The sequence below is a fragment of the Bubalus bubalis genome, chromosome 8 (genome assembly GCF_019923935.1).
Source record: "Bubalus bubalis isolate 160015118507 breed Murrah chromosome 8, NDDB_SH_1, whole genome shotgun sequence".
In the NCBI taxonomy this organism is placed as follows: domain Eukaryota; kingdom Metazoa; phylum Chordata; class Mammalia; order Artiodactyla; family Bovidae; genus Bubalus; species Bubalus bubalis.
This window is the reverse complement of record NC_059164.1, coordinates 61692178-61705338: the sequence shown is the minus strand read 5'-3', so window position 1 is coordinate 61705338 and position 13161 is coordinate 61692178. Positions and strand designations below refer to the sequence as shown.

The 13161-nt window shown below is 38.2% G+C and overlaps 1 protein-coding gene across 1 annotated transcript in view; it reads right to left on the bottom strand.

Moving 5' to 3' along the window:
* Window positions 1-474: 474 nt before the first annotated feature.
* The window catches only part of DPY19L1 (dpy-19 like C-mannosyltransferase 1), a gene marked incomplete in the record, with an annotated part of 77793 nt that continues 65106 nt past the window's right edge, over window positions 475-13161 (bottom strand). The window contains 3 exon segments of the mRNA XM_045166415.1: window positions 475-3273; window positions 11447-11572; window positions 12944-13043. Coding sequence (XP_045022350.1) covers window positions 3117-3273; window positions 11447-11572; window positions 12944-13043 — 383 coding nt within the window.

The following is a 13161-nucleotide window of genomic DNA, read 5'->3' as shown; positions in this document are numbered from 1 at the left end:
GTGTAAAAACTTATAGAGGCATGAATTAAGCTAACCTGTCTTGCCTCCTAGCAGATTAAAAAAAAAAACAACTACTAATTTGATGCTTGTATCAAACTAATACAAGTAGTTATAATTTAGAAAATGTCATGAGGCCAAACTGTGGTTTAATGTACGAAAAAAAGCTTTCAGCAACTCTGGAATTACCCTGAAAATATGACTTTAAAGAATGATTGTGTCCCTTGACATAAACAATAAAGTAATGCAAGTGTATATAATGCCACAAACACGAGAAGAGTGTGGGAAACCTCACAACCTATTCCACCACTGATGAAGAGGATTGAGTAGCTCCAAGGACCTTTACCCCTTCCCCTTTATTCAGGACTGCAATCTGCTATAGACCAGTTCATGGTTATCTGACTACAGAATGAGGCTAAACATATGTACAGCTAAGAAGGAAATGAAAATAAGAATTAAAAAAAAAAACACTTTCCATATTTTTCATGATCTTTTTTATTTAACATACATAGTACATGTAAACAACTGGCATAAAATTCATAAAAATACAATTCCCCTATGCATTATCAATTTACTCTTGATACATTCTTTCATTTTCTCCTTAGTATCACTGTCCTATTTTAACACTACACTGTTTCTGCTAAGCAATTTTAAGAGGCTTATCTTTTTTTAGGAATACTGCCCCAACTTTTTTTTTTCCTTTCCTAATGTCACAGCAATAGCTATTTTTATCACTGCCTTGACCATCCTAACCTTCCTCACACTAAAGCAAAAATATTTTTAAATGCTAAAAATGCATAAAATACTGAGCTCTAATACTGTTTATCATGTATACTGAACCTACTACTACTCTGTGTTGCCATAAAAGATATTTATAACCTTCAGCACCGGCTGCTACAGATGTGACCAAGGCCGAGTGTGCAGTGTAGCCCAGGGCGTCTTTTCTAAACTGACTGGCCTAAAACATAATCATAGCTTGCTGGTGGAGCTAAATGAATAAATACTGCTACGAAAGGAGTCTTCTGAAAATAAAAATTAAAAAAAAAAAAACACCCTAATTTGACTAGTTTTATCTTTTCCCAGCATATAATAGTTATAACACTATTTTAATGTTTTTCCTATGTGGAATTTCAAATAATTACATGTAAACTTACTGGGAAGGGAATTATTTAAAGGTGGGAAAAATAAAGAATGACTTTAAAAGTAAAATTTAAAAAAGATAGTAAATGCTGGATGTACAAAACACATTTATGTGAGAAACAATGGGAAATAAAGCAGAGCACACGCTTCTCCTCTCCCCACCCATGGTGGCTTTCATCCTCCCAGGCCTCAAGTGCCCACTTCCCATTTTTCTACGTTGCTGCATCACTGCTTAAATTCTACTCCTAATCCAAACTCCCCAGATGCTTCCTTGTTTTCTAAAACTGGCTAAAGACCAAGACCAAGAAATAAGTCACCCAGTGAGCAAGAAAGAGGGAGAGGCACCTGAAGTCACTGACCATCTCGGCCAGAAGGAGGCTCCCTGGGAAAGACGGGCTCTGGGGCAGGCTTGGGGCTGCACGTGCCTCAGCCTGGGCTGTCTCGGCAGCTGTCTGTTCTAAGCAAGCTAGTGCTTCCCCCAGACCAGGCTTGTCCTTGGGCTCTGGAGAGAAGGCAGAAAGAGAACAGCTCTTCAGTGGCTTCCTGGAGCGGGCACTGGAAACCAGCCCTGAGGACTCAGGTCTCAAGGACAGTCCACAATGAGGTTAACCTGCCTGCGGTTAATAAAGAGAACACTGTGTAATTAAGTGTGTAGTCCGCCAGAGTCACGGTTTGCTTAGAACGTTAAATCTTAAAACCATTTCTCAGAACTATGAGGGTTCACTGTTTTGCAGAATCTCATTTCACACAAATTAACTTCTAAGAAACAAAAATTCATACTAGGAATTTAAAGCAGGTTGGAAAAGTTTCAAGATACAAATAAACAGATAAGAAAAAAGTAAAGAGGAAGACTGAATATATTAGTTCCTCATACTGAAGTGATGGTTTTTGAAACCAAAATTATAACATAAGGTTTAAGGCTTCGTCTTATTAAAGACAGGCAATTTTAAAAGTAAAATATAAAAACTCCATTCACTTATCATTATTTATTTACTGTGTGACCAAAAAACTAGTCATATTTTATGGTATCTTAATAAAAGAAAAATTACCGTACACTACAGTCTTCCACTATAAATTATATCTACTCACATATACATTAGTTGCTAGATGCATTTGTGGTTGTTCAAAATAGCTTTTCTTAAACAATTATACATGAAAAATTTTAAGTGGTTTAAAGTTATTAAAATATAAACATTCGAATACTACTAAAAATGAGAAAAATACACAATTGTCATTTAACTTTTTAAACCAAGAATAAGTAACCGATAAGCAATTAAATGAGTAAATAGCACTTATCTGACAAAGAATATTGAGAACGAAACAGACAAGCCAACATACACTAATGCCACGTGGTTGGCAGTTGCAGGAATCTGGTCGTAAAGACTAGGTCCAAGAACTTGGATTTACAACGGGCAGGAAATGCTTTATTAACAAGAGCAACAGAGAACAAAGAATGTGAAGAAGGGAAATAAATTATAGGTCTACACAGCAAATATCCATGTCTGCCCCAGCTATTCTTTCTGAAATTGATGACAGGGGCTGACATGACTGAGGAGCTTACAATAATCACTGAAATGTTCAAAAGACAAGAGCAAAAGGCAGAGAAAAAAGCAAGGGGCATCAATAGTCCACAAACTGTAAAATCAGCCCCTACACAGTTCAGAAGTGACTGTATTTTCACATCACCTTGTTATGACCCATCATATTTTTTTATACAGGTAGCTTTGCTCACTTTAGGACAAATATTTAAGTCAAGTACAAGCATATACTCATTTGCATAGCAAATTTTAAGGGGTGCATTGATAGAGTAACCAACTGATAAAGGTATAAGTATTTTTACATTCAGACTGACCAAATAAGACGTTTTCTATTTGAAAACAGTTACCTACAAAAGTTTTGGGAATCTGAATTAAAAACAAGGCATGAGTTATTAGCAAAACATGGAAACCATTACTGGTGGAATTCTCTGTAGGCAGCAGTCACTCCTCTATAACTTCTAAGACTTTGTAAACACTGTTCTGGAATACAGTGGTGAAGTGAGGCTTGGACTCCTTTACTAAGAGGTTGCATAAGGGAGGTTTCCCAGCATTAGCAGGATCTTCCACATCCCAGATTTCAGGCATACTGCATCCAGGCCTAGAAAAATTAATGTGCAGATTAAAAAAAAAATCACTGTATATTACATAATGGAAGATAAAGGAACACATTTTTCATGTTCCTACCCTCATTTCTTTTTCCACTTAAAATAAGTTAGCTTTCTTTAAAAAAAAAAAAAAAAAAACCCATCATAGTTATTTTTATTTAAGCTACCATAAATCCTTTCTAGAACAAGGTGAACACAGAAAAGGTGACAATAAAGAAAGAAAAAGACATATAATATACGTGAATTCAGGTGGTGGGGTGAAAGATCTCAGTTGAATTCTGCCTCAGCTACTTACCAAAAATGTGGTCTTGGGTAGTTCACTCAATCTCACTCTCCACATTGGTAAAATGGGACATACCCATGATGTCAGGGACTATGGGAGAGACTGTATCCAGCATGGTGCCCAGCACATAGTAAGAGGAATACTGATGCAGATTATATACTGCATATACTGATGCAGAAAATTATACAGGATACCTCCAAGAGATCCCAGTTTTGGTTCCATACCACCACAATAAAGCAAATATTACATTAAAGTGAGTACCCAAATTTTTGAGTTGTATTGCCAAGTGCATGTAAACGTTATGTTTATGCTGAGTTCTATTAAGTGTGCAATAGAATTACATATCCTAATTTAAAAATTCTTTAATGCTAAAAAGTATGTTAACCATCATCTGAGTCTTCAGTGATAAAGCTTCATAATATTTTTGCTGATGGAGGGTCTTGCCCCAATGTTGATGGCTACTGATCGATCAAGGTAATGGTTACAGATAGCTGGGGTGGCTATGGAAATTTCTTAAAATAAGACAATATAATGATGCTTGCCACCTTAATGGACTCTTTCTTTCATGAACGATTTCTCTGTAGCACACAATGCTGTTTGATAGCATTTTACTCACAGTAGAATTTCTTTCAAAATTGGAATCAATATTCTCAAACCCTGTCACTGCTTTATCAACTAAATGTATGTAATATTCTAAATCCTTTGTTGTTATTTTAACAATCTTCACAGCATCTTCACCAGGAGTAGAGTCCATCTCAAAAAACCACTTTCTGTGCTCATCCATAAGAAGTAACTTCTTATCTGCTAGTTTCATCATGAGATGGTAACAATTCAGTTACATCTTCAGGCTCCACTTCTAAAGCTAACTGTCTTGCTACTTGCACCACATCTGCAGTCCCTTACTCCACCGCAGTCTTGAACCCCTCAAAGTCAAGCAGGAGGGGTGGAGTCAGCTTCTCCCAAGGTCCTGCTAACTCTGAGACTTTGACCTCTTCCCAGAAATCACAAATGCCCTTAATGGTATCTAGACGGGTGAATCCTTCCCAAAATGGTTTTCAATTGACTTTGTCCAGATCCAACAGAAGAATACTGGCTATGGCAGCTATACCCTTACAAAGTGTATTTCTTAAATTATAAGACATTGAAAGGGAAATTACTTGAACTGTGGGGCTGCAGAATGGATGCTGTGTTAGAAGGCATGAAAACAACATTAATCTCATTGTACATTCATTCGAGCTTTGGGGTGACCGGGTGCATTGTCAATGAGCAGTTATATTTTGAAATGAATCTTTTTTTCCCCAAGCAGGTCTCAACAGCTTATCATAGTCAGAAACCATATTGTAAACAGTTGTGCTGTCATCCAGGCTTGGAGCTCAGGCGAAGTAGGTTTATCATAATTCAGTAGGGCCCTAGGGTTTTCAGAATGATAAATGGAGCACTGGCTTCAGCTTCAAGTCACCTGCTTTAGCCTCTAATAAGAGAGATCAAGCTCCAGGAGTTGGTTATGGACAGAGAAGCATGGCATGCTACAGTCCATGGGGTTGCAAAGAACTGGACACAACTGAGCAACTGAACTAACTGAAGAGAGACAGCCTGTTCTTGGAAGATTTGAAGCCAGGTATTGACTTGTCCTCTCTAGCTATGCAAGTCCTAGATGGCATCTTCTTCCAATAGAAGGCTGTTTCATCATTGAAAATCTGTTGCTTAGTGTAGCCACCTTCAATAATGATTTCAGCTAGACCTGGATAATTTGCTGCAGCTTCTACATCAGCACTGGCTGCTTCACCTTGTACTCTGATATTATGGAGATGACTTTTTTCTTTAAACCTCATGAACCAACCTCTGCTGGTTTCAAACTTTACCACTGTGGCTTCCTCACCTTCTCAACCTTTACAAAACTAAAGCGAGTTATGGCCTTGCTCTAAATTAGTCTTTGGCTTAAAGGGATGTTGTGGCTGGTTTGATCTTTCATCCAGACCACTAAAACTTTCTCCATATTAGCAATAAGGGTGTTTCACTTTCTTATAATTCATGTATTAACTGGCATAGCACTTTTCTTTCAAGAACATTTCCTTTGTATTCACTATGTGGCTAACTGTTTGGCACTAGAGGCCTAGCTTTTGACCCATCTTGGCCTTTGATATGCCTTCCTTACTAAATTTAGTCATTTATAACTTTTGTTTCAAAGTGAGAGACAGGCAGCTCTTCCTTTCACTTGAACACTTAGAAGCCACTGAAAAATTATTAATTGGCCTATGTTTCACAGAATAGTGAGGCCCAAGGAGAAGGAGAGAGAGAGGGGAACAGCTGGTTGGTGGAACAGTCAGGACACACACAACATTCACCCATCAAGTTTGCCATCTTACATGGGTATAGTACAAGGTGCCCCAAAACAATTACAATAGTAACAGCAAAGATCACTGGTCACAGATCACCATGATAGACATAAAAATGAAAAAAGTTAAATATTTTTGAGAATTATCAAAATGTGACATGAAAGAGATGGGAATACCAGACCACCTGACCTGCCTCTTGAGAAATCTGTATGTAGGTCAGGAAGCAACAGTTGGAACTGGACATGGAACAACAGACTGGTTCCAAATAGGAAAACAAGTATGTCAAGACTGTATATTGTCACCCTGCTTATTTAACTTATATGCAGAGTACATCATGAGAAATGCTGGGCTGGAGGAAGCACAAGCTGGAATCAAGATTGCCGGGAGAAATATCAATAACCTCAGATATGCAGATGACACCACCCTTATGGCAGAAAGTGAAGAAGAAATAAAGAGCCTCTCAATGAAAATGAAAGAGGAGAGTGAAAAAGTTGGCTTAAAGCTCAACATTCAGAAAACTAAGATCATGGCATCTGGTCCCATCACTTCATGGCAAATAGATGGGGGAACAGTGGAAACAGTGGCTGACTTTATTTTTGGGGGGCTCCAAAATCACTGCAGATGGTGACTGCAGCCAGGAAATTAAAAGACGCTTACTCCTTGGAAGGAAAGTTATGACCAACCTAGATAGCATATTCAAAAGCAGAGACATTACTTTGCCAACAAAGGTCGGTCTAGTCAAGGCTATGGTTTTTCCAGTGGTCATGTATGGATGTGAGGGTTGGATGTGAAGAAAGCTGAGCACAGAAGAATTGATGCTTTTGAACTGTAGTGTTGGAGAAGACTCTTGAGAGTCCCTTGGACTACAAAGAGATCCAACCAGTCCATCCTAAAGAAGATCACTCTGGGTGTTCATTGGAAAGACTGATGTTGAAGCTGAAACTCCAATACTTTGGCCACCTGATGTGAAGAGCTGACTCATTTGAAAAAACCCTGATGCTGGGAAAGATTGAGGGCAGGTGGAGAAGGGGATGAGATGGTTGGATGGCATCACTGACTCAATGGACACGAGTTTGAGTAGACTCCGGCAGTTGGTGATGGACAGGGAGGCCTGGCGTGCTGCAGTCCATGGTGTCGCAGAGTCAGACACGACTGAGTGACTAAACTGAACTGAACTGACGTGGAGACACAAGGTGACCCTTTATTATTTACCAAAACCATTCTTACCTCCACTAAACAGTAACTGATATATTATTTTCAAATCTATTATATTACTGGTTTTATAATCACCAATGTAGTAATAATAACTGATTCAGGAAAGTGTAAGAAGTGGTTGAGTGGATGCAAGAACTACCTGGTGAAAGGTTTGATTATAAAGGACATCTGTCTCCTTAAAATGGCGAGAGCTGGGACATTCTTTAATCAAGTTATCAAACTTACCATCAGCAATAACAGAACAAAGTGACAGGTATCTCCAAAAGTAACATAATGGAAAGTACACAACACCATCTATGCAGTGTTCTTGCCAAATTTTGCCAGACTGAATCTAATAATGCTGAATAAGTTAGACAAATTCAAATGTGGGACATTCTTGCAAGACAACTGGCCTGGACTCTTCCAAATATCAATTAAAAACAAAAAAAGTGAAAGGGATTTCACAAATTTTACATTTTTAAAATGTTAAAAAACAGAAAAAAATACGGAAAAATTACAGAGATTTGACAACTTGTGTTTTGTCATAGCTGCTTCACTTTTCTTTGTAAGAGAAAACACCATTTCCAACAAGTCCCTTTAATTCCCAAGGGCAGCCCCATGACCCTGCTATTTAGCACGAGGCAAGCACTAGACAGGAATGCACATGCTTTCTCCTTTTCCATAACATCTTTAATTTAAAGGGAACCTTCACTTAAAAGATGTCAAAATATGAACCTATCAAAAAAAATAAGTAGAAGCCACTGTCACCTCCAATGCCCTTCCTCAGAGGTGCTTCTGTAAACAATCCAGCATGCATTCTGCTCGACCTTTTTTATTCATGTTCAGACATATAAGCACACAAAAACATGGGCACAGACATTTATATTCACAGGTGCTCCCGGGGTGCTTTTACAAAACTGAGATTAACCTGGGACTCCTCACTTAGCAATAGAAAGTGGCCACTGTCCCATTTCATGAAGACCTACCTTATTCTTTTTCATAGGTGTAGTACTTTTATGTTATTATTTAACCACTCTTTCATGGACAGATATCTTAATTGTTTCTCATTTTTGTCATTATAAAACAATGCTGATATAAATAATTTTGCGCCTTTATCTTTCTATAAGCTAAGTTTTTAGAAGCAGTGCTATCACCATGTCAAAACGCTATTCAATTTTCACTATGCATCTATCAAATTATCTTCCAAAAAGGTACTACCAGTGAGTGTTCCCACAAAAGAGTATTCAGTGCACACTTTTCTTCACACCCTCGCTGATAGGAGATTCTATTAACCTATGAAGATATGACTGGGCTTGGGTTTTCTATCCTTTAATTTCCTCACACATACCAAGGCCAAACTGTTACTATACCGCAGGCCAGTGACAGTAGAGAGTGAAACACACATGAAGCACCAGCTACTGAGTTCAACTGCTTTCAGGAAAAGACGAGACAAAGAGCTGCCTTTGTGAGCTCTAAGTATAACATCTTTTAGTCCTTGTCTGAGTTTTCTAAAGTTTCCTGAGGCCAGTCAGCTATGTCTTTAAAACAGCATTAGTGAAAATCTCAATAATTTTCTTCTGAATTAATGTATTTTACTTTTATGTCAACTCTATTATGGGAATTAATGAGAAGGAGCAGAGAATTGAGAATAAAAAGGGAGCTAATTAAAAACTGAATCTATAACTTGTATTTGAGTATATTTTCCTACTTGTATTTGAACACAGGGTATCAAGTATTTCAAGAATAATCAAGCACAAAATTAAGCCACTCTGTAAATGAGAGCACATATATAGTGCCCACCGTGGCAGATATCAGTTTAAGCTCCAGGTGGATTAGTGCCTCTTCTTTGTCTTCTCCTATACTAGTTCCCCATTTGCTCCCCCTGTTCGGGCATATTTTTCTTTTCCGATCACATACAACTGTCTTAGGCTGGCATGACAGAATTGGAGAGTGAGGGCCAAAGCAGTAAGGAAGGTTCCAGTTCTGGTTGACAGCTCTGGCCAGAAACTCAGTTCTTCCTACTGTGAAAGTAAGGGTACTGAATATTAGTCCTTCTTCCCCTTCCTCTTCTGAGCCCTCCATTTGCTTCTCTGTCAGAACAGAGAGCACAGCTGTGTTTTGTTTCAAGCTTTGAGCACAGTGCACCTGCCTAAGACTTCCTGAGACTTATAATCCCGTAGAAGATGGAGAGTGTCGTTACTGAGGGGGAACCAGATAAGAGGAAGCCACTTCCTCTTTTTCCTCTCTCTCCACTTCTGCTGCCCAAACACGACAAGGGCAATCAGTGCAGCAGGGGAAACCCAGCACAAACCTCCACCCCACCCAACTCTCAGCCTTGTCCCTGGAGGTGAGCTCCAAATGAAGAGGATCAGAAGCCAGTTAATTCACTGCTGACTTTGTGCAGTGTGCAAGATTTATTGCCATACTTCCTAAAATTGTCTTTTGATCCTTTCTTATGTACAAAAACCAGTGCTCTGCCCATCAGAACATGAGACTACTACAATTATGCAAATCCAAGGAGCTCCATCAACATCTTAGAATAAAGAATGCCAGCCTCTGCAATTTTCACATATTCAAATATGCATGGGTCTAGGGAAAAATGAAGACTCTTGAATCAAGGTTCATCATTTGCTTGGGGAAGAGAGCTCTCAAAACAATTTTTATGTTCCAGTAACTTACAGGTGTTTCAGGTTGGCATCACTGTGTCAGATAGTAAACCCTGAGACAGTAAAGACCCCAATGCTGGCAGAAGTCTGCCAAGAAACTGAGTCCTGATTGTAAACGTCAGGCCAACATTCATTTATTACAATGTCTTCATCAAATTGTTATGAGAGATGCTTACAACTTTTTGTCCTAAATTTATATAACAAAGTTAAAGGTTATGTATATAAGTTTCATACATATCCTTATGTTCATAAAGACGTGGATCATTTTCTCAATTATGATTCAGTAACATTTTCTGTAGCTCTTGATTAAATTCCAGTCACTTGGGACATACTCACTGGAAAATCATTCAACAATAAACAATTATTTGAGTTTCCTTGTGGGCAATACTTGATAGATACTGCCTCAGAACTATTTTTACTCCTGAGTCAATATTTAATTATTTTAACTTAACACCTTAGTGTATCACTGAAATACATGGTGAATGAGACTGATTAAGCCACAGATATAGCGATCTCCTGAAGATTTCTGTTTAAAGAGTAATGAAAATTAAAAAAAAAATAATAGTGTTCCATAAAATATCCTTGATTTCTGATAAAAACTACTTCTATATTCCTTATGGGATGATGCTTCAGTATTTTAATAGCAAGCTATCATTTGCTATCGGCTTCCCTGGTGGCTCAGAGGGTAAAGCGTCTGTCTACTATGCAGGAGACCTCAGTTCGATCCCTGGGTCAGGAAGATCCCCTGGAGAAGGAAATGGCAACCCACTCCAGTACTCTTGCCTGGAAAATCCCATGGTCTGAGAAGCCTGGTAGGCTACAGTCCATGGGGTCGCAAAGAGTTGGACATGACTGAGCGACTTCACTTCACCCAAGTGCAACATTTCTAAATAGTCTACTTTAAAATTCACATTTGCTTTTAAAATCTTACCAACTCTTATTGCTCTAATCTGCTTAGTGAACTTCTCTGTGGAAATAGAAAAAATTTAAAATATAAACCCAGGAGAATAGGGGTTGCTGTAATGTTAATCATTTTCCCACTCACATAAGATACAAACAATAAGATAGAAGCTTCACTCTAAGTCAGAAGTTCCCCAACCTTTTTGGCACCAGGGACCAGTTTCACGGAAGATAATTGTTCCACAGAAGCAGGGCAGAGAAGGGTTTTAGGATGATTCAAGTGCATTATACTTACTGTGCACTTTATTTCTATTATTACAAAGCTCCAGCTCAGATCATCAGGCATTAGACCCAGATGTTGGGGGATCCCTGCTCTAAGGTGAATTTGGGAGAGGGGCCCCTCTATCCCAGGATATATGTTATAGAGATGTGGCATGGATAAAGCTGCTGGACTTCATTACAGTGAGACTCTCCACTACTTGGTTTCAACTCTACAAGTCTTTTGAAAGAAAATACATCCAACTTTAGAGTTTTTTAAAAAAAAAACACCAAAGGCAAGTATGAACAATTTGGGAAATTATCAATAAGTGCACATACAAAGGTAATGTGCACATGCAAATCATTACAAATTAAAAAGATATTTATAATGATTTGAAAAGAAAAAAACTCCAAATAATTATCAGAAAGGTTTTTTGGCTTTCACACATACGACTAGTAAAGCACTTGCCATGAGACTGAATTAACTTTAATGTCTTATGAATATAAAGTACTGTTGCTGAGTACTCACTTGGATCTTCTTATACACCACGATTCTTCCAGAATGTAGTAATTCACTTGTAACTTTATCAGTTCTCGCTTCACTTCTTCAGCTGCTTTCCGACTATACATCGAATATACTATTTTCGTTCTGGCTCTGTAAAGAAAAATAATTGGGCAGAAGATTTTCAAGATCAAAAGAATGCAATCAACCTATTTGGACAGAAGTACTGAATGGAACTACAAGAAAGACTCTATAGAAAAATCAGATCAAGAGGACATGCTTCACAAGAGCTCCTGGCTCAGGGGCATTGGGGAGGTCAACCAAAAAAGGCACAAGTAGCACAAGAGTCCTGAGAGAAAAAGTTCAGTTTAATGAATCTTTTCATCGCCAAACTTGGTCTTTTGGTTTGTTTGAGTGCTTGTTTTAAATTTTCCATCACTCTATCACAGATAAGAGTATGAGCTACACAAAGACAACTACAGGACTACTTTAAAGGTTTGTTGTTAACTTTAAAGGTACGACAGTCCTAACTTTGATAACCAACAATTAGTATTAAATGGCTCTCCATTTTATTCCTAATTAAAACAAAAAACTAAGTTTATTCAACACAATTGCTTCAGAAATTAGTTTGGTAAAATTGATTTTTTAATGATAAAGCTTTTTATTTATAAAAGGTATGGCCAACTGTTACATAAAATATTAATAAGATCACCAATCACTTAGGAAATGACTAGCTGACCAACCTAGAAATTAAATGAAAATTTAATCTTTTTCCTTTTAAGAGAGAACATGGGCTTCCCTGGTGGCTCAGACAGTAAAGAATCTGCCTGCAATGTTGGGAGACCCAGGTTCAATCCCCGGGTTGGGAAGATCCCCTGGAGAAGGAAATGGCAACCCACTTCAATATTCTTGCCTGGAGAATTCCATGGACAGAGGAGCCTAGTGGGCTACAGTCCATGGGGTCACAAACAGTTGGACATGACTGAGCGACAAACATTTTCAAAGAGAACACAACATTCTAACTGATGAAAAAATAGTAGAAAAAAAAAAACATGATCATTCCAGTAGGGCTATATTGGTGAAAATTAGAGAATAAAAAATAAAACCTCTCCTTGAATTAGATTCCATTTCAACTGACTCCTCAGAATTCAAGAAAAATATCCTATGAGAAAACCTTAATAAAAACTATAGGCTAATGAATTTTCTGGAGGAACTTAAAGGTGATGATAACTAATAAGGACCTGGGTGTTTTGGAGCCCTGTAAAACACAGACACTGTGTGATTTCTTTATGCTGCCAAGGAGAGACAAGAACCCCAAAGACTGCAGCTTTATTGTCCTATGGGGCCTTAACAGTTTGCACTGAACTTAACCATGTTATCTCAGTATTCTTTGTCCCCAGCCTCTATATACTCCAATTCACCATATCCTTTTTGAAACACTTCTTGTTATGCTGCTGGTTCCCTCACTCATTTTCTATTTGTATGAAAAACTTGTTGTCAACAATGTGATAATTGTGTACTAACCTTAAACCCGCATCTTCATAATGTGGATGATTCACAACCGGCCGAAGTGCGGAGAGTTTAACACTTGCCATTGTGGGCATGGCACCCGCAAACACAGCATCTGCAAAGCAGGAACGAAGGTCTTAGGAAGACACCTGGGGGACGTGACAAGGAGTCCCCCTCCGGTCAGCTCAGTTACTTCCCAGGTAAAAAAGCTGAGGCCTGAATTGTGACATAAA